The 22,103-nt window shown below is 42.6% G+C and overlaps 1 protein-coding gene across 1 annotated transcript in view; it reads left to right on the top strand.

Annotated features, from left to right (window-relative positions):
* CRKL (CRK like proto-oncogene, adaptor protein) overlaps positions 1-22,103 on the top strand; it is a 38,088-nt gene that overhangs the window by 5,669 nt on the left and 10,316 nt on the right. Inside the window, exon 2 of the mRNA XM_082697740.1 lies at positions 7,929-8,394. Coding sequence (XP_082553866.1) covers positions 7,929-8,394 — 466 coding nt within the window. The remainder of the gene's footprint in view (positions 1-7,928; positions 8,395-22,103) is intronic.

The raw sequence follows: 22,103 nt of genomic DNA, 5'->3' as shown, positions 1-22,103 counted from the left end.
GTGCTGGTGTTTTTTATTTAATGGAGGTGATTTCCAGTTTAACAACAGAATGTTTCAGAAGGTTCCTAAGTAAATTGTTTAGATATGAAAGCCATTTTCCTGTGTTTTAGAAGCTGTGTTTTGCATAGCTTGCTTTGTTTATATAATTCTCTAGCTTTAGCTTATGCAACTATATGAAGGCTAGGAGGAAAAGCTGAAAAGTAAAGTTTTTTAACTGAGGCAGGTGGACCCTTAGAGAAAATCTTTGATTTTTGTCAACAGACATTGCAAATCTCGTGTACTTAGTAACACGGAACTAACGTTGACTCAACAATCCCTGTCATATTCTTGAGAAGGTTACTGGTGCGGAGTTTGTTTGTTTGTTTAAGATTTATTTGTCAGAGAGAGCGCAAGCAATGGGAACAGCAAACTCCCTTCTGAGCAAGGAGCCCCGTGTGGGACTCAATCCCAGCATCCTGAGGTCATGACTTGAACTGAAGGCAGACACTTAATTGACTGAGCCACCCAGGCATCCCTGGTGCTGAGATTTTTTTTAAAAGGCCATTTCCATGCTGTCTACTATGATAGAATAGTTGAAAAAGGATGCCCAGCTTAACCTGAGTGCGCAGAAGAGGGCCCTCCCACTTGTGAAGCAGAAGCCAAACCCTGCATGGACCAGAGGATGCCACTGACCACATGGTCATACCACCCACATCACCTTTTCTAAATATTTGAGGGAACTCAAATCTGGACTTCTAGAATTAGGAGTGGAGGAGATTACCAGTAATTTTGATTAGCATAGAATTTGGCACTGTGAATAAATCTTTGATTTTCCTCTTACCAGTAGTTTAAATCATCTGAATTTGATTCAGATAAGATACAAGAACATGGTCATTATGCTGGGAGAGGAAGCTTGCCCAGTTAAGAGTTGTGTTCCCAGGGTATGTAAAGTACTGGTAGCCATTTGATTTGTGACTTTTCTCTTATTTAAAACTCAAATGCAGATACATATTTTTTTTAACCGTAGAAAGAATTTTTTCTTTTGACCTAAAGAGTTGGACTAGATTATTTCTAGGTTTCCTTCAGGCTAAAATATTTTAGTTGTTCCTGATAAGTAAAAGGGGACAGTGCTTATTAGTGGGAGTTCACATTATTTTAGAATCAGAACTAAGATCACACCACGTAAGGTGGGGCCATTAGGCATGTGGCAACTAGTCTGGAATGATGACTGAGAGCATGGATGGAACAGTGGTGAGCTGAAGAGTGTCTTTATAACAGAATTAAACCGGATATAGAGAATTGGGGTGCTGAAGTTTCTGTGTTTTCAGAAGGAGGGGAAAAAAGGATAGAAACAGGAGTGGGAAATGCTTCCTTATGTCTTTGGCATTTTATTTTTCTTAGCAGGAATTTCACTGTATTTGAGCCAGAGTTAAACCAAAGCCCAGTACTAGTCTTAAGGCATGTAATGGGAGTTATCTTGGGTTTTAGCTCTTGAAAAGTTCAGTATATTGAACAAGTTAAAATAGAATACCTTGGGAGCTTAAAAGCAAGAATGATCAACTGAGGGGTCAGCGAAGGCTTGAAAGAAGAGATGAGGAGGGGAGAAAAAGGTGGTGGGGGCTCAGCTCTGTCTGAGGATTCTCTGCCTCTGCCCCCCCAACTTGTGACACTCTCTCAAGTCTGTATATTTATATTTATATATTTATGTGTATGCATATTTATATTATAAGCTTTATGTGTTTATATTATATATTATATAAAATATTTTATATATTTGTATTATATACAAGGATAATATAAATATATGTTAATATATATATTTAAGATTTATTTATTTGAGAGTGAGACAGAGCAAGCAGAGAGAGAGGGAGACAAGCAGACTCCAGTGAGCAGGGAGCCTAATGCTGGGCTCAGTCCCAGGGCCGAGAGATCATGCCCTGAGCCAAAATCAAGTCTGCACTTAACTAACTGAGCCACCCAGGCACCCCAATAAATAAATCTTTAAAAAGAATTTTGTTTTGTTTTCCAACTTTTTACTGTGAAATACTTTCATACATACAAGAAAATATGTATATACGTGTATATAATACAATTCACCAATACCCATGGGACCCCTTTATTATTTATTTTTTAAAGATTTTATTTATTTGACAGAGATCACAATTAGGCAGAGAGAGAGGAAGGGAAGCAGGCTCCCTGCTGAGCAGAGAGCCCGATGGGGGGCTCGATCCAAGACCCTGGGATCCTGACCTGAGCCGAAGGCAGAAGCTTTAACCCACTGATCCACCCAGGCACCCCCATGTGACCCCTTTAAAAAACTAGATTACCAGTACCTTTGAAATTCTCTTCTCAGAGGTTGTATTCCTTCTTTTGCATGAGGGAAATTTTAGGCTTAGAAGATATTAACGCTTAGGTTTAAAGACAGTGTTTTATCTGTGCTTCATACATGAAGCTGAGAGTGCTTTTTACCTAAAGGAGAGGAGGTTAATTGATGAGGTAGGAAAAGCCAATTTCCAGTTAATCATCCAGGGCCTTCCTACTCAGTACGCTGTGGACTGTAGGCATAAGACAGGGAGAAGCCTGGGTCTTAGAGTATTTGAATGGGCTTAGAAAACTCGTTGTATGTCAAATTTATTTTATTTTTAAAAATATTTTATTTATTTATTTGAGAGAGAGAGCACAAGCACGGTGAGGGGCAGAGGGAGAAGCAGACTCCTCCATGAGCAAGGAGCCCGACGTGGGGCTCAGTGTCAAGACTCCAGGATAATGACCTGAGCCAAAGGCAGGTGCTTAACTGATTGAGGCACTCAGGCACCCCTCTTTGTATGTAAAATTTAAAGAGGAGTTTACAGGTGCTCTTTTACAGTCTTGAACAAGTCAAAATGAGAAACAATGAATTGTTACAGTTTTATGTACATATTACTTTGGGCTGTGAGACCTAATAGAAAGGGCAAGATAATCTGCCCTAGCATCATCGTGGTTTCATGTCTGCAGTGGAATTTATTTGTAATTTGCAGGGAATTTTGATGAATACAGGAGTTTAAGGGTATCAGGTGGAAGACTTTGGAATTTATGTCAGGGATGTGCAGCTGGGAGATGGATGTGAAATTTAGGGATATCTGTGCATGTACTAAATCAGGAAATGAGCCTTATTGTCATTATAGCAGTATAATGATGGAGAAAGTATAAGCTATCCCTCCATTGTTGTCAGATTTGCATACATCTTCTCACCAGGGATGTATTGAAAGTTGAAAAGCATGCTCTGCTCTTTTAACCCAGTAATCTAGACAGTGAATCAGCAAACTTTCAATAAGGGGGGCAGATAGTGAATATTTTAAGCTTTTAGACCATATAGTCTCTCATAGTTTCTCAACTATGCCCTTAACAACACAAAAGCAGTCATAGACAATACTGTAAATGAGTGAGTGAGTTTGGCTGTGGTGTAATAAAACTTAATAAAAGTATACAGTAGGCTGAATGGCCTACAGGCCGTAGTTTGCAGACTCCTAGGCCAGACTCAAGTTTTTGTATAGTGTACTGAAGCTAAGAATGGTTCTTATATTTTTGAAAGGTTGTATTTTAAAGAAAGATGAATATATAACATAAGCCATATGTGTAGTCCGCAAAACCTCAAACATAGACCAATCTTTTAAAAAGTTTGTCAACCTCGAGGGCCTTACCAGTTTGTGCTTATAGGAACGAGCAGTGTGCCCTGTGAGTTGTGGGGAGCCTGGGAAAGGGAGCATTTTGAACCTTTGGGCCTCTAGTCTTGTTCTGATTTAGAACCCAAATATATGTAAGCCTGTCTTCAACAAAATCTTTCAATTCCAAAGGGGGCTAGTTTTCAGCTTCTAGTGCATTGCCTCTTTGCCTGTTTTCCTGCTCCTTAACAGAACTCATTCCTTCCTTTGAGTGCTCCTCAACCCTATCAGCTTCTGTCATGGTACATTAGTTACTCTTTTTGCTGTGTTTTTGTCTTCCAGTCTCTAACTATGCTAAATTGGCAGTCTTTTAAGAGCAAGAACTTGGTTTTAATTCATTGTCTCCCATGTTCTCAGTATGTAGTGATTCTAGTGGATACCTGGGTAGATGAATTTCATTACTCTTAATCCCCACTGAAACTGTACTAGTGTCCTCTTAGTTTGTATTGTAGAACTAACTGCTTTGGGGGCACCTGGGTGGCTAAGTGGGTTAAACCTCTGCCTTCAGCTCAGGTCATGATCTCAGGGTCCTGGGGTTGAGCCCCGCATTGGGCTCTCTGCTTGGCGGGGAGCCTGCTTCCCCCTCTCTCTCTCCCTGCCTCTCTGTGATCTCTCTCTCTGTCAAATAAATAAATAAAATCTTTAAAAAAACAAACAAACCCAAAACCTAACTGCTTTTAACTTTTTAAGTATACGAACAATGAAATACCCTTGGATGGGGTCTGAGATGGAACTGATAGTGCTTTTAGTAAAGTATCTGAGATTTATGTAGTATTACCCAAACTTCTTACAGATTGCTGTGGCCCTTGAAATAGAGGTAAGGTGTACTTTAAAGAGGGTAGGAGTAGGGAGCTGATCTGGGTGCTCAGCAACAACCAGGAACTGTTGTGCATGTTTCACGCACAATCTGACGTTAATTCCCATGCACCCAAAAGACGCAGGGTTTATTCCTAAGGCTGACTAGCTCTCTGGTTATGAGTGAGTACTCTAGAACCAGACTGCCTGAGTGCAAATCTAATAACTCTGTGTTTGCATTGGCTTCCTCATATGTAAGATGGATCTCAGCAATCACAGCAATCACAGGATTGCTGAGAGGATGAAATAATTTAAAATCTATACGGACTGCAAACAGTGCTTGGTACAGGTAGTAAGTGTCAACTCTTATTACTGTTGTTCCTGCTGCTACTCCTGCTATCTCTTTTTTTTTTTTTCCTTAAGATTTTATTTATTTATTTGACAGAGATCACAAGTAGGCAGAGAGGAAACACAAACGGGGAGTGGGAGAGGGAGAAGCAGGCTCTCTGCCAAGCAGGGAGCCTGATGCGGGGCTTGGTCCCAGGACCCTGGAATCACGACCTGAGCCAAAGGCAGATGCTTAATGCCCAGCTGCACCAGAGGTTTTTTTTGTTTGGTTTGGTTTGGTTTTAAGATTTTATTTACTTATTTATTTGACACAGAGAGAATGTGAGTGAGCACAAGCAGGGGGAGCAGCAGAAGGAGGGGGAGAAGCAGGACCCCCCCCCCGAGATTCTAGAGGTTTTAGATCAAGCTCCTAATCACCATGGCATAATACATAGACTGTTGTTAATTCAGTTGTCAGTATACTATATTAAACTAGTCATTTACATTTAAAAGATTAAAGTTTTGCCAAATTATGAAGACTGCCTTTTGGAAAATAGTGTGGCAGTGTGTACCAAGGGCCATGAAAATGGCTCTGTTCTTTAATCTGGAAATCTAGGCTTCACAAAAAATCTAATACTGAGATGGTTCATTTGGTTCTTGGTTTCGGCTTCCACTATGATCTCAGAATCCCTGAGATTGAGCCCCAGGTTGGGCTCTGTGTTGGGTGTGGAGCCTGCTTAAGATTCTCCCCCTCTCTGTCTCCCCCTCCCACCCCTTAAAAAATTGAATATCAAAAAACTATGTTAAAAAGACTTTGTGATGTTGATGATCAAATAGGGAGAAAGAAAAACTAAATATCCAGAGACACAGGGATGCTTAGTTCCTGCAGGCTCACAGACTGACATGTCATCCTGACAGAGGTAAATAAATGATCACGTAGACCAGTGATACAAGGAGACACCTGTGGTGTGGTATTTGGCAGAAAAACCAGCATGGGCATACACAAGACTCTTTTTTAAGAAAGCCATAAAGTTTGGTGCCTGCGTGGCTCCATCTGTTAAGCGTCCAAATCTTGGTTCAACTCAGGTCCTGATCTCAAGGGTCATGAGATTCAGCCTGGCTTCGGGCTCCATGCTCAGTGGGAGTCCGCTTAGATAATCTCTCTCTCTGCCCCTCTCCCTGAGTGCGAGCACTTTCTCTCAAATGAATAAATCTTAATTTTGGCCAGTGGAAGGGGTGAAAAGGTAGCTATGATGGGGCAGGAGCTGTAGGACTTTTTTTTTTTCTCTTTTGTTGGAAGGGGGTTGTTTTTAAGATTTTATTTATTTGACAGAGAGAGATCACAAGTAGGCAGAGAGGCAGGCAGAGTGAGAGGGAGGAATCAGGCTCGTCACTGAGCAGAGAGCCCGATGTGGGGCTCAATCCCATGACCCTGGGTCACGACCCGAGATGAAGGCAGAGGCTTTAACCCACTGAGCCACCCAGGTGCCCCAAGATTTTATTTTAGTTTTTTAAAGTAAGCTCTATACCCAACACAGGGCTTAAACTCAGAACCAGGAGACTGAGTTGTATGCTCTACCAACTGATTCAGCCAGGCATCCCTTGTTTTTCCTTTTCTGCGGAATGTTGTAACATGGTAGCTTTTTTTATAAAGAAAAAAACATTAATTAAAGTATTTAAACATAAGAGATCATGTTGATATATGAAGTAACTTTTTAGATCATTAATTGGAGGGAAGGAAAAGACTGGACATGAGCTAATAGACGATAAAACGATAAAACAGGTGTCTGGGTGGCTTAGTTGGTTAAGCAGCCTACTCTAGATTTTGGCTCAGGTCATGCATGATCTCGGGGTCCTGGGATTGAGGCTTGTGTTGTGTTCCCCTCTCAGCAGGAGGACTGCTTGAGGATTCTCATAATCCTTCTGCCCCTCTACCTGCTTGTGGGCTCTTTCTCTTAAGTAAGTAGATAAATAAATGATTTTTTTAAAAATAAATAATCTTTTTAAAAAAGATAAAACTGGGGCACCTGGGTGACTCAGTGAGTTAAGCCTCTGCCTTTGGCTCAGGTTGTGTTCTCAGGGTCCTGGGACTGAGCCCTGCATTGGGCTCTCTGCCTACTTGTGATCGATCGATCTCTCTGTGTCAAATAAACAAATGAATCTTAAAAAAAAAAAAAAAAAGATAAAGTGGAAAGCATGGTCAGTGGTTAAATATGTATTTCCTACCTGGCTTACTCTCTCTCAAGACTACTCTAGAACTGGGCTCTGGTGATGGTTCTGCAGGTGTAGTCACTTCAGAGGTGCAGACTCTTTGGATGAAGCCCAGGGTTTATAACTCTGGTGTAGATTCTCTGCTTTAGAAAAGTTAAGTGGTGGGAGGGACCAAATGGTAAAGAATTTTTTCTTCCCAAAAGTTCATGTATATGCAACTTCTCAGAACATTTCTTAGGTGAATAGAGACTTCTGTACTTTTTGAAGAAGAGGCATTACGAAAGGGTGTACTGGAGAACAGGGACTGCACTTTTATAACTGACCCTGGGAGGGCATTCTGCAGCTTACTTGGCAAATACATGCTGATCTTCTGAGCACAGCAGAGTGGTGTGGTGGTGTCTATGGACTGATGCTTTGATGAGAGCTCTTGCTGGTGAGTTCTGCTGTGAAAAGTTCCCTGTGTTTTTGCTCAGATGATTTATGCATAAAATGCAGTATGGTGTATAAACCCTTTTCTGGTTTTTGTATTTTGAGGGACACAGATGCCCAGGAAAGTGTGCAGGAAGCATGCCATAGATTACAACCAGGAGGAAAAATGTCTGACAGGGTCCTAAGGAGGGCAGCTACTGAACTTATTCAGGATTTTTAAAATAAATTCAGATCACTTGTATCTCTGTGTAAACAAAAAGTGAGTGTGAAACAGAGATGGTGTGTATGTGTGTGCACTTGACATGTGATTCAACAAGGTCTGTTCAGAGACCATACAAACTGCAGAGCATGAAAGTGTCAGAACCTTCTTAACTACTGAGAAGATAGGGAAATAATTCATCATAGAGAAGAAAGGTTTACATAAAAGTTTGACAAACACTGGTATTAAGATTTTCCTATTAGAGTTAATTTTCTTTCTCTCTGAAGGTACCCAAGCCCACCAATGGGATCTGTATCAGCACCCAACCTGCCTACAGCAGAAGAAAATTTGGAATATGTACGGACTCTCTATGATTTTCCTGGGAACGATGCTGAAGACCTGCCCTTTAAAAAGGGTGAGATCCTGGTGATAATAGAGAAGCCCGAAGAACAGTGGTGGAGCGCCCGGAACAAGGATGGCCGGATTGGAATGATTCCTGTTCCTTATGTTGAAAAGCTTGTGAGATCCTCACCCCATGGAAAGCATGGGAATAGGAATTCCAATAGTTACGGGATCCCGGAACCTGCTCATGCCTATGCTCAACCTCAGACCACAACTCCTCTACCTGCAGTTTCCAGTACTCCTGGGGCAGCGATCAACCCTTTGCCATCCACACAGAATGGACCTGTCTTTGCAAAAGCCATCCAGAAAAGAGTACCCTGTGCTTATGACAAGACTGCGTTGGCATTAGAGGTAAATTTTACAGGGTTGGTTTTTGGGTCCTTTGACATTCGATTTTCATTTTTTTAATTTTGTTTTCTGCAGAGTTACAACTGCTCATTTAAAGTTCTGTTCAGGGGAGTAAGATGGCTGGGTGATTTTGGAAGATCGACTATGAATGTCCCACATGACTCTTTTGTCCTTTCCTATTCCTTGTTTCTCCCAAGGTGTAGTCTCTTGTAGTAGTTGGTTTTCTTCCCAGTAAGAATAGATCATGGTTAATATAGACCCATGACATAGAGATGAAATCAGCATACAGGTGGACATATAGCCACTTGAAAGTTCCATATTTCTAACACCATGATTAATTGAGGAGAAATACGAGTAAGTGTCTTAGAATTCCTCTTCGGCTAGGCAGAAGATAAAAGTTTAAAATATCTCAGACCAGGGTGCCTGGGTAGCTTAGTCAGTTACCTGTCTGCCTTCTACTCAGGTCACGATTCCAGGGATTGAGCCCCATGTTGGGGCTCCACTCAGTGGGGAGTCTGCCTCTCCCCCTGCTTGTACCCATACGCTCACTCTTTCTCAAATAAATAAGTAAATCTTTAATTAAAAATATCTCAGGGGCACCTGTATGGCTTAGTTGTTAAGCATCTGCCTTTGGCTCAGGTCATAGTCCCAGGGTCCTGGGATTGAGCCCTGCATCTGGCTTTCTGTTCAGCCGGAAACCTGCTTCTCTCTCTCCCACTCCCCCTGCTTATGTTCCTTTTCTCACTGTCAAATAAATAAATAAAATCTTTCACCAAAAATAAATAAATAAGATAAAAACATCTCAGACCTTACTTACTAGATTTTTTTTTTTTTTTTTTTTTTTTTTTTTTGAGATTCTTGCAAAGCTTAGCATATAACTGTGGCTTTCTGAACCAAGAAGTCCTGAAGATCAATGTTGATAAGCCTGTTGAGGGCATAAAACTGTATCACAGAAAGTAGAAGTTTGATGAGACATCTAATAAACCTAGAGTGACGGCCATAAATGAGCATAAACCCTAGAGGAAGAACAGAAGGATTTGAAAAATGGATTTTTTTGGGTGCCTGGATAGCTTGGTTAAATGTCCCAACTCTTTTTTCTTTTTCTTTTTCTTTTCTTTTCTTTTTTTTTTCAAGATTTTCTTTATTTATTTGAGAGAGAGAACATGGAGAGGAGAAGGTCAGAGAGAGAAGCAGACTAACTCTCCATGGAGCTGGGAGCCTGATACAGGACTCAATCTTGGGACTCTGGGATCATGACCTGAGCCAAAGGCAGACGCCTAACCAATTGAGCTACCCAGGCACCCCAAGTGTCCAACTCTTGATCTCAGCTTGGGTCTCAATCTCAGGCCCATGTCAGGCTTCATGCTGGGTGTGGAGCCAATTTAAGGGGAAAAAAAGATTAAAAAAAAAATTCGTATTTTTAGAACAGTCCAGTATATTTTTCATATTATTTTTGTAAGGTATAAAATATGTGCAGTGAGATGGGCCCTAAATACTGACGTGTCAAAACATGGAATTTGATGCCGCAAATCCTAGCTCTTCACTTGTTGATAAGTTGTGAAAATGCTTTGTGAGCTGCAGACTACTAGGTAAATAAGTATCATAAAATTACAGTTGAATACTCTTTGTTGGTATTATCAAATTGCATATATGTTGGAGAAGCTGAGGTTAAGCTAGGGATTGTTCTCTCTGTATTCACCCCAAGGTCAGAGTAGGGCAGGGTTGGAGACAGCTTAGATATATGATGGAAGGATGAAGTAATGGAGTCTGTTGCCTCAAAAAAGCAGAACTTAGGGGTGCTTGGGTGGCTCAGTGGGTTAAAGCCTCTGCCTTCAGCTCAGGTCATGATGTCAGGGTCCTGGGATAGAGCCCCACATCAGGCTATCTGCTCAGTGGGGTACCCTGCTTCCCCCTCCCCCTCTGCCTGCCTCTCTGCCTGCTTGTGATCTCTGTCTGTCAAATAAATAAATAAAATCTTTAAAAAAAAAAAAAACTTAACCCACAGAGCAGGCTGTCCACAGATAAAAGCTAGCATTGATTTTGTGTGTTTTTTTCATTGGTTATCTTCCATTTTCTCTGGATGAAGAGTAATGTCCAAGCGAACTACACCTGAAGGTTTGTTTCAGAGTCTGATTACTTCTCCTTCTCACATTGACTGTAAAGGAGGAGTGAGCTGCCGAGGCTTTTGGCAAGGAACCACGTCTAGGGAGGACCCACATGCTTTCAGTGCTTCCCAGTGGAGGAACAGGAAAGAAACCATGCTGAATCCTGGCTGAGTAAGCCTTCCAGCTTCTCATCCCCACACAGACCTGCCCCTGCACGTGTATACACCTTTAGCCTAGTTCATACATCAGCACCTTAAAATTACATGGGGTGTTCTGGGCTCTAAAAATCTTCCTTTCACATCTCTTGTCTCATCGTAGGAATAGAGAGCTAGGACTCAGAGAGTTGTTGTGACTCACATGTGTTAGACACACGGGGGTCAAGGCACCCAGACAGAATTCCAGGTTTCAGAGAGAAAGTCAGGAATTGGGCTCTTACTTGAGCTAGGTTTAAAGCCTTACTCCATTTAGGTCACCTGCCTGTTGACCTCCACTCTAAGATGTGCGCGCATTTCAGAAACTGTATCTCAGGGCACCTGGGTGGCTCAGTCATTAAGCGTCAGTTGTCAGCTCAGTTCATAATCCCAGAGTTCTGGAATTGAGCCCTGCATCAGGTTCCCTGTCATGCAGGAAGCCTGCTTCTCCCTCTCCCACTCCCCCTCTGGCTGTCTCTCTGTCAAATACATAAAATCTTTAAAAAAAAAAACAAAGAAAACCTGTATGTCCTTTGCCTTGCTCAGAGTGTGCATGGGGGCAGGGGGGTTGTAGAGTGGGAGACCAGGTACTATAACGGGGATCTTTCATTTATTTTTTCCTTTTTTTAAAGATTTATGTATTTGAGAGAGCGCACACATGTACACAAGCTGCGGCAGGACGGGGACACAGAGGGAGAGGAAGAATCATTGAGCAGACTGCACTCAACAGGGAATCTCAACATGGGGCTCTATCCCAGGAGATCTCAGATCCCTCAGATCATGACCTGAGCTGAAATCAAGAGTTGGCTGCTTAACTGAATGAGCCACTCAGGTGCCCATAAAGGAGATCATTCAGAGCTTGGTGAGCAGATATGTGGGTAGGTGCCTTAGACTAGATGAGGATTAAGAGCCTGGTTAATGATGTATATTTTAAGATAACCCACATATTTGGCCATTAGGCAGTTCTCCTTGTTTCTCAGACTCCAGAAAGAGGTCTCCATACCTGAGTCTCTTCGTGACACTACCCCAGCTGTGTAAGTCTCATCAAAGACTTGCTTTGGTGTTTCACAAAGAGTGTAAGGAGGACCTGAGAAATATACTTTTGCCAAATTCCATTTAATGGTATTTCTTATTTTGTATATTTAAGTGAGACTTTTGGCTGTAGCATAAGTAAATAGTTCTGTGAATTACATTATCTTCTAGAACTTAATGCTTGTCTGATCTTGTTAAAAACAACTCTCTTGAGATTTTTGCAATTAGGTTACCAGGAAAAGTATTAAAATAAGAAAGGTGAAATAAGTAGGACAAAATGTGCCAGTAACTGAAGCTTCCTTATTTCCCTTGATGGTGTTAGTGAGAATGATGAGGGCTTAGGTGAACTTTATTTGATGAATTATTTCACACTTTTTTCATAAAACTTGACTTTGAAAAGAACATTCCTGCAAGTAAAGAGAGATTTTATTTATTTTTAAAGATTTTATTTATTTGGGAGAAAGAGTGCACACATGCACATGAGAGACAGGGTGAGGGGCGATGGAGAAGCCAACTTCCTGCTGAGTGGGGAGCCAGATGAAGGGCTCGATCCGGGGACTCTAGGATCATGACCTGAACCAGAGGCAGACGCCCAACTGACTGAGCCACTCAGGTGCCCATAAAGAGAGATTTTAAAACAGGTCTGTGTTTAGCTATTTTTCTCTCTTGCTTACCTCTTTTCAAGAAGTGAGTTGATTGGGATTTAATTTGAAAAGGAATACTTGGTACCTCTGGTGCAGAAAAGCAAGATGGTCAGGGAATGATCACGGACCTGCATTCAAGTAGTGGCTTTCTGTGGTGTGATCTTGGGCAAGTTAAATTCTTTAGAGTCTAAAGGCATCCTTGTTCTAAAAGTTGAAGTGAGTTGGTTCATTAATCATTCATGCAACCAGCCTGTGAGGGACATCTTGTTGTAGGGTCCTACCACCAAGGTTCTTACCACCTAGTGAGAGACTAGAGACAGTGGTGTGGTAAGTGCTCTAATAACACAGAGTAGGAGGGAGAGTGGGTAATGGGGGAGTAGAAGATGGAAGTGTGGGTATTTGTCTGAGAAGCCTTTCTGGAGGAGGTGACCCTTGAACTTAATTTTGAAGGATGAATAGAAGTCAGTTGGGTGAAGTGCAGAGAGACATTCCTGGCAGAGGGAAGAGCTTATGCGGACAAGACTTGATACCTCCAAGTAGCTGCAGGTTGGTGCAAGTGTGCAGTATGTTGGGCAAAAGCAGCACAAAGGAGAGGAAGGGGGCTGTGGACATGTCATCAAAGGGCTAGGCTGAGGAGATGAACAGTTTTCTTATGTTGCCTTCACCGAGGCATAAAATAGCCAATTTCTCACAACTGATGGCAGTTCTGAAGTTTGCAAACTACTTACCTTTTTACTGATTTTTTTTTTAAGATTTTATTTATTTATTTGACAGACAGAGATCACAAGTAGGCAGAGAGACAGGCAGAGAGAGAGGAGGAAGCAGGCTCCCTGCCGAGCAGAGAGCCCGATGTGGGACTCGATCCCAGGACCTGAGATCATGACCTGAGCTGAAGGCAGCGGCTTAACCCACTGAGCCACCCAGGCGCCCCTTTTTACTGATTTTTAAATAATTTAAAGCAAATCCTTGAATCTCCCTCCCTATCATTATCATTTTCACACACTTGAATTCCAGTACACTTTCCTGACTAGAAAAGAATGGAAGGAGCTTTCTTAGCATTGTCCTTAACTTTGGGGCTGCACACCTGTATGATTATTTGCTGTATGAAAATTTGAATCCAAGCATCATTTTTTTTTTTTTTTTTCAAAGATTTTATTTGACATGGCAGTCGGGGGGAGAGCAAGCGCAACCAGAAGGAAGGACAGGCAGAGGGAGAGGCAGACTCCCTGCTGAGCCAGGAGCCCAGTGTAGGCCTTGGTCCCTGGACTCTGGGATCATGACCCGAGCTGAAAGCAACTGCTTAACCTGTGGAGCCACCCAGGTGCCCCTGTATCTAAGCATCTAAATGGAACGTTGGTGGAACTTTCCCCTGTGGTATGGCTTAAGAAAACAGTTGGTGAGGGGTGCCTGGCTCAGTCAGTTAAGCATACAACTCTTGATTTCAGCTCAGGTCTTGAACCCTAGGGTCGTGAGTTTGAGCCCCACATTAGGCTTTATGCTGGGCATGGAGCCTACTTAGTTTTTAAAAAAGTTGGTGACAGTAGGGGTCTGTGGGAATCAGAGTTGGTGGAACAGATTCTGTGGGGGAAGAATAACATTTTCTTGGCTTGCAAGTGAAACTTCAGGTGACTCAGGAAGAGGAAGAAAGGCATGTTGAAGTAATGGATCATTCAGTCCACCCAGCTTCCTAATGCTTTTAGCTTTCTGCAGCATCTAAATCCATTGGCCCTCTGGTCTCAGCTTGGGCACCTCCAAAAACACTTCTTTAGCAAAGGTTTACTGAGTACTTACCAATGTGGCGGGCATTGTTTTTTGTTTTTGTTTTTTTAAGAAGATTTTATTTATTTATTTGACAGGCAGAGATCACAAGTAGGCAGAGAGGCAGGCGGGGGGCGGGGCAGGGAGCAATCTCCTTGCTGAGCAGAGAGCGATGTGGGGCTCGATCCTAGGACTCTGGGTCATGACCTGAGCCGAAGGCAGAGGCTTTAACCCACTAAGCCACCCAGGCGCCCCTTGCTTTTGTTTTTTAAAGATTATTTATTTATTTATTTATTTGACAGAGTTGGAGGGGAAAGCAGACTCCCTGCTGAGCAGAGAGCTGGATGTGGTGCTCGATCCTAGGAACCTGAGATCATGACCTTCCATGAGCAGAAGGCAGAGGCTTAACCCACTGAGCCACCCAGGCACCCTTGTGGCAAACATTGTTAAGGACATGCGAATTCAGTAGTGAAAGAAACAAAGGTCTCTGTCCTTGTGCAAGTTCTAGAATATAGTCTCATGTGTGATTCCTTTTAGCTCTCCATCAGGGAGAAACAACTATGAGTCCAGTTCCTGTGTTTGCTTAGCCCAGTGTGTGACCCTAAGGTTATCCCTTTTCAGGTTTGGGAGGAGGTTGTGTTTCTTTTTTTGTCATACACCATCTGTACAGTTATCTGAATCTTTTAAAATCGTTACTATGTCATCTGGCATATTAATCACCCCCCTTAGTTTCATGTTAACTGCAGATTTCATAAAAGCACGATCCAGATCTTTGTACTCAAGTCCTCCTCTGCAGTCCTTCGTGATCTACGTCGCATATCTAAAAAAAGATAATGAGGCTCGTTTGGCATGACTTGTTCTTGATTGAGCCCATACTGCCTTCTAGATACCATCTGTTTGCTAATTACATTCAGAATTTTGTCCAGGTTTGATTTCATGCTCGCCTTTTACATTTTATAGAATCCATCATTGTCCCTATTTTAACAAAACCAGGAAACTTGACCCTTTGTAGGTCTACCAGTGTCCTGTGTTGTAATTTTCTGTGGCAGGTGACCACAGTTGGACTCTCATTCCTGCGTGCCGGTGTGTTTGGTCTGTACTTAGATATCTGTCTTATCAGTATAAGGACATCCTTTCATCTTTGGTGCTTGTTCTTTTTTTATGATGCTCAGAGTTCTTTGTGTGAGTTCACCAGCATTCGTAAGATACTTTCTATTGACTCCCAGTGGGGTCATCTGTGATTGTGTTCATATTTCTTCTTGATTGTCTTCTCCCCATTTTGAAACCCCTAGTCGCTGGATTACATCTGGTTTCCAGATCTTTTGAATCTTTCTAAGGCCCATGGCACCACTTCCTTCACTGACTGGCCTGGAGTTCTCAGGTTTCTACTTCAACCAGTTGGTTTTGCTTCATTGGTTAGAATTAAATTCACATTAGCAGTTTCTTCTTCTTCATTCTACCAGCTGAGATCAAGTTATGTGCAAAGCAAAACTAGATTTCAGTAGTACTAGCTGTATTTTTCAGCCTGTCAGGGATCATCTGTGAGTTCCTCTGGCTTAATCACCTGTAGTATATATATATCCACAGTGATGTCAGGTCTATACATGTTCATCATCAAACATCTGACTCAGCTCTGGAGATCTGTTCAGGGTCAGAGCCTCCTAACATAACAAGGCCACTCTGTCTTACCTCCTGTCAATTCTAGCAATAATCTCCCTTCTCACCAAGGTTTGTTAGAGATGCCCACAAGCTCATATTCATCTGTTAAGAGTCTCGGCTTTTCATTATGACTGGCAGGGTCCTTCTCCACCCTTCTGTCATTGTTTGTTGGTTTTGCTTAACAATATCTAGTTTTGGAGCACCTGGATGGCTCATTGGGTTAAGCCTCTGCCTTCGGCTCAGATTGTGATCTCAGGGTCCTGGGATCGAGCCCCGCATGGGGCTCTCTGCTAAGCAGGGAGCCTTCTTCCCTCCCCCCTTCTCTCTCTGTCTGCCTCTGCCTACTTGTGATCTCTATCAAATAAAAAAATAAAATCTTTTAAAAAAAATACCTAGTTTTATGAATTCGATTTACTCTACCTGTGTACCAAAAGTGTCTTTTTTCCTTAGTCACAATGCTTTATTAAAAGTAGGAATCTTTAGAAAATCCTTTAGAATTTTAGAAATTTCTTGTATTTTTAATAACATTTTTTTCTTCTAACATATCATGTTCTCATTGGGTTGTGAATTAGAGAGGATAATCTCTAAAAGACTTTTGTTCTGCTTCCTTAATGTATAATTAGGTGAGAATATCATGAAATCAAGGCCCTGGCATGGTTCAGGCAAGGCCTGTCTGAGCCTGGTCATTATGCTGATCTTACTTAGTTTTCTGTATGTGATAGTAGCTGTTGAGTAAGAAGAACCATCAGGTAGGGGCTTCCCAGAGAGTGTTTTAGTTAGTCTTTATGGCTGTTTTATGGGGTAGGTGGCACCAGTCCCTTTTTACCCCCTTAGAACTTAAGGTTTGTGTAAATTTGTTGATAGTCTCACAGGTAATATGTGGCAGAGCTAGGACTCAGCCCACATTCTTATTTTTTTTTTTTTTAAAGATTTTATTTATTTATTTGACAGACAGAGATCACAAGTAGGCAGAGAGGCAGGCAGAGAGAGAGAGAGGGAAGCAGGCTTCCTGCGGAGCAGAGAGCCCAATGCGGGGCCCAATCCCAGGACCCTGAGATCATGACCTGAGCCGAAGGCAGCAGCCCAAACCACTGAGCCACCCAGGCGCCCCCCCCCCACATTCTTATTTTTAAGCAGCTTTATTGAGATATAATTTATATATTACACAATTTGCTCATTTAAACCATACAATTTACTGGTCTTGGCATGTAACATTTTTTTTTAATTGTAAAATATATATAATGGAATTTATTTTTAAGTGTACAATTCAGTGGCTTTAGTTAGATTCATAATGGTGCAACTGTCACCACTGTCTACTTCCAAAATTTTTCATCACCCCGAACAGAAACTCTGTAACCGTTAAATAATAACTCCCCATTACTCATCTCCTGAGGGCCTGGTAAGCACTAACCTTTCCGTATATATGAATGTGCCTATTCTAGATACCTCATATAAATGGAATCCTACAGTATTTGTCCTTCGGAACTGGCTTATTTCCCTTAACTTTTTTTTTTTTTTAAGATTTTATTTATTTATTTGACAGAGAGGGATCACAAGTAGGCAGAGAGGCAGGGGGGAAGCAGGCTCCCCGCCAAGCAGAGAGCCCAATGCAGGGCTTGATCCCAGGACCCTGAGATCATGACCTGAGCTAAAGGCAGAGCCTTAACCCCCTGAGCCACCCAGGCACCCCAAGGGACTGGCTTATTTCACTTAGTATAATATTTTAAGGTTCATCCATGTGGTAGCCTGTATCTTCATTCTTTTTATGGCCAAATAATATTCTGTTGTATCAATACATCACATTTTGTTTATGCATTCTTTAGGTGACCTCAAAGTTATTTTCACCTTTTAGCTGTTGAGAATAGTGTTATGAATATTCATGTACATATTTTGTTTGAATACCTGTTTTCAGTTTTTTGGGGTATATACCTAAGCGAGGAGTTGCTGGGTCATATGGTAACCATACTGAACTTTTTGAGGACCCACCATAGTTTTCCACAGTAGCTGCACCATTTTATAGCAGTGCACAAGGGTTCCAGTTCTCCATGTCCTCACCAACACTTACTGTTTTTCTATTTTTAAAATTCTGACTTGCATTTCTGTAATTACTAATGATATCAAACATCTTTTCATGTGCTTCTTGGCCATTTTTTATATTTTCTTTGGGAAAATACTCAAGTTCTTTGCCCATGTTTTGTTTGTTTCTGTTTTTGTTTTAAATATTTTAGTTTTTGTTTTTGTTTTTGTTTTTTTTAAGATTTTATTTATTTATCTGACAGACTGAGAGCATGAGAGGGGAAAAGGTCAGAAGGAGAAGCAGACTCCCGCTGAGCGACTCAGTCCTGGAACTCCAGGATCACGACCTGAGCCAAAGGCAGTTGTCCAACCAACTGAGCCACACAGGCACCCTGTTTTGTTTTGTTTTTTAAGATTTTATTTATTTGGGGAACCTGGGTGGCTCAGTGGGTTAAGCTTCTGCCTTAGGCTCAGGTCATGATCTCAGGGTCCTGGGATCGAGCCCCGTAATGGGCTCTCTGCTCAGCAGTGAGTCTGCTCCCCACCCCGCCACCTGCCTCTCTGCCTACTTGTGATCTCTCTCTGTCAAATAAATAAAATCTTTAAAAGAAAATTTTTATTTATTTGACAAGAGAGAGACACAGCAAGATAGGGAACACAAGCAGGGGGAATGGCAGAGGGAGAAGCAGGCTTCCTGCTGAGCAGGGAGCCTGATGCCGGGCTTGATCTCAGCATCCAGGGATCATGACCTGAGCCAAAGGCAGACCAATGACTGAGCCACCCAGGCGCCCCCTTTGCTAATGTTTTAATTGGATTGTTTTTGTTGTTGAGCTTTAAGAAAAGTTCTTTATATATTCTGGATATTGAGTTCTTATTAGATACATGATTTCCAAATTTTTTCCCCTTCTGATAAATAAAGTTTTCCTTTCATTTTCTTTGTAGTGTGCTTTGATGCACATTTTTTCCCTAAGATTTTATTTATCTGAGAGAGAGAACATGCACATGAGCAGGGAGGAGAAGGAAAGGGAAAGAGGGAAGCTCCCCTTGAGCAGAGCCCGATGCAGGACTCAATCCCAGGACCCCGGGATCATGACCTAAGCCGAAGGCAGAGGCCTTAACCCACTGAGCCACCCAGGCACCCCCCAAGTTGAACTTCTGATTCCATTTTAATCCATTGTGCTCCTGATTTTTTTTTTTATGTAACCTGAGAGTATAATCTGCAGATACCCTAATTGGGAAAGGAGACTGGGGAGGCAAAAAGCTACTGACAGCCAGTGCTTGGGCCCTCCAGGGCTTTGACTGCTCTTGGAATCAGGTGCCAAAAGTCAAGCAGTAGAGTTTTTGCCAGAGCCCTTCTGTGTATGCTCTGGACAAACGGAAAGATAGGAAATTATTGCTAGCCTCAGGAAGTGCCCTCTTGCCTTCTTGCGTGGTCTCACTAGACACAGAATGGGACTGGTTAGTGTTCTACTGGTGTGTGCTTAATTTTAGAGTTGATGTGTGTACTTCACAAGTACTGAGTGTAGCCAGGCACAAAGATAATAGTGTGGCATTTCTTGTAATGATAAGGATTGTCATAGGGTGACATTTAGTAAGGTATGTGTCTCCTCTTGATCTGTTGATAGGATCAGCCACATGTTCCTGTTCAGGCCTAGAGTGCTCCTTGAACTGAGTTGATATCCACCAACTTCGATCAGAGTTTGATCAATCTGCTCTCAGAAGTGAGTGGTTCTGTGGGCTCAGTCCTACTCTGAAGCCAAAGGAAGGGCATGGTACCAGAATCGGGAGTGATGAGAGGAGCAGCAAGATGGCATCTTAGGATCTGAGCCTAAGCATTCTTTAGTGGATCTGTGAAGAAGCTGGTCCACATCCAGGCCTGTAATTGTGGGCAGCTGGTAACATAACACAGCCAGGGCATCTTTCCTGTGTTGGTGTTCTAGGGCTTGTTCCCCATGGGAAGGGCCTTGGACTAAGCTAGCAATAGCATGAGGAATGACATGTTATGTTTTGACATGTGAGAGCTCTTGCAAGGCCAGAATGAACATTAATGGTCAGATGACCCTCAGATGTCTCTCCTATTCATTCTTTCTTCCTAGCCTGAACCTTGACTGACTTATCTCTACTAGTCAGGGTTCCCTGGATCAAAGCAGTAGCTCCCGGGGGCGCCTGGGTGGCTCAGTGGGTTAAAGCCTCTGCCTTTGGCTCAGATCATGATCCCAGGGTCCTAGGATCGAGCCCCACATCGGGCTCTCTGCTCTGTGGGGAGCCTGCTTCCCTCTCTTTCTCTGCCTGCCTCCTCTCTGCCTGCTTCTGATCTCTGTCAAATAAATAAATAAAATCTTCAAAAAAAAAAAGATGTGGAGTTGTAGAATTGTATTTACATCATGTCCTTGTGTCTGTCGTATAGTCCATATCTGGGGCAGAGATTGGCAAGTTTGAGAAATTAAAACAAAGCCAGTGTAGCTTGGAGGAGAGGAGCAGAGAGGCGTGAATTGAGGTCAGAGATGGGAGGAGTCAGGACCCAGATGAGGCAGAGCCTTGAAGACTGGAGTTGGGATGTTGCTCTTAGGCAGAGAAAAGGTGTTTGGAGGTTTAAAAGCAGTGACCCAGTTCTGTTTGTCTTTTTTAAAGGTCTTTTACTGTCTTTAGATCCTGTGCCTATCACTTTGGTTCTCCCAACACCTTGCTTCTCTGCTTGGCCATCTATCAGATGGGGGACATCAACCTATAGTTTTCTCTTGTCTCTTTAACTGTGATTCTGCAGACTTCTCCAGAAAGTAGTTTACAAAAGACCTGTGACATGGAGTGCAAAATAAGCAAAACAAATGTCCTCCTTCAGAGAGTACTATGTGGTGTGTATTAGGGGTGGAGAGGTGACCGTGGCAGAGCAGAGAATGGAGGCTCCTTGGGCGAGTCTGCCAGAATCTTGGAGAATAAGGCACCTGGAATCACAAAGCCTTGCTTTCCACAAATGCCAAATGGGAAGTACCCACCTGATAGTAGTGTTATTTTATAGAATACCACAAAAAAGAAGAGCTGAGCAGCAGGGAGTGAGAAGGGGCAAGTGAAGTCTCCTACTTCAGATGCCTTGGAGCATTGGAGGGAGAGAACTGGACTTGCGCTACTGACTTTGGACTATCAGGTGCTCCTCACTGAAATGGTGGGAGCAGTAGTCAAATGTGGTAGGTACGGTCTGGCTGTAGGAAAGTAGGGTGATTGGGAGCTGGGCTGGTTAGGCTGGGGTAACATTAGATGCCGGAAGAGCCAGGTAGTAAGAGGCTGGGGAAACCAAGGAGGGGGCATTAGCGGAGGGTCAGAGCATGTTTCTCACCCCCAGGCTTGAGGGATGTGCTCACCCAAGATGTGGGAGAGGGCTGCCCCAGGCCAGGTTTTCAGGAAAGTGAGACTTTGTTTTCTTTCACATTTATTAAATGTCAGCCAGGGCAAGCTAGGATTGCAGACTTCAGGCAAAATATACGCTCTCTGGGCATCTGGAGTCCAGTTGAAGATAGAGAAAGCATAGGTAGAAATGACAGAATTCCAAAGTATTTTTTGTAGGACAGCAAATGAGTGGAGCAAACAAAAACTGAAGTTGCAGGGCCCAGTACCTGTCAACAACACTCATCGGCCCCAAACTGTAGCTTTGTTTCTTTTCAGTTTGTGCTCATTCTTGGCCTTAGCCTTTTTTTTTTTTTTACAATACCTTGGCAGAATTTGATCTGGCTCTGAGTGCCAGCCTACTACTTACATACTGCACAGATGCCCTAAGGCTATCGTCCCTTTGTGGGGTTTGTTTGTTTGTTTTAAGGTTTTATTTATTTATTTGACAGAGATCACAAGTAGGCAGAGAGGCAGACAGAGAGAGTGAGAGGGAAGCAGGCTCCCTGCTGAGCAGAGAGCCTGATGCGGGACTCGATCCCAGGACCCTGAGATCACCTGAGCTGAAGGCAGCGGCTTAACCCACTGAGCCATCCAGGTGCCCCGGCCATCGTCCCTTTGTATAGCAGAGTCCACCTGGGTGTTTGCTCCCCTGGTTCCCCTTCCCTTTCCTCACAGAATTCTCTCTACAGCTATATACTCACACATCCTCTTACTTGTCCTTGCCTTGTTGTCTGTTTTAATGCATTAATTGTATTTTCTTTGTGATATTAATAATAACAACTAGAAGTCAATTTAGAATGATACCAATGGTTTTCTGTCCATGACTTTTCTTTCCTATTTCATTATTTAAAGATTTATGTATTTATTTTTAGAAAGAGGGGGAGTGCATGTGAGTGCAGGGGGTGATAGAGGCTGAGAATCCTCAA

Source organism: Mustela nivalis (genome assembly GCF_964662115.1).
Source record: "Mustela nivalis genome assembly, chromosome: 14".
In the NCBI taxonomy this organism is placed as follows: Eukaryota; Metazoa; Chordata; class Mammalia; order Carnivora; family Mustelidae; genus Mustela; species Mustela nivalis.
The sequence above is the reverse complement of the archived record's forward strand: the minus strand, read 5'-3'. Positions and strand labels throughout refer to the sequence as shown.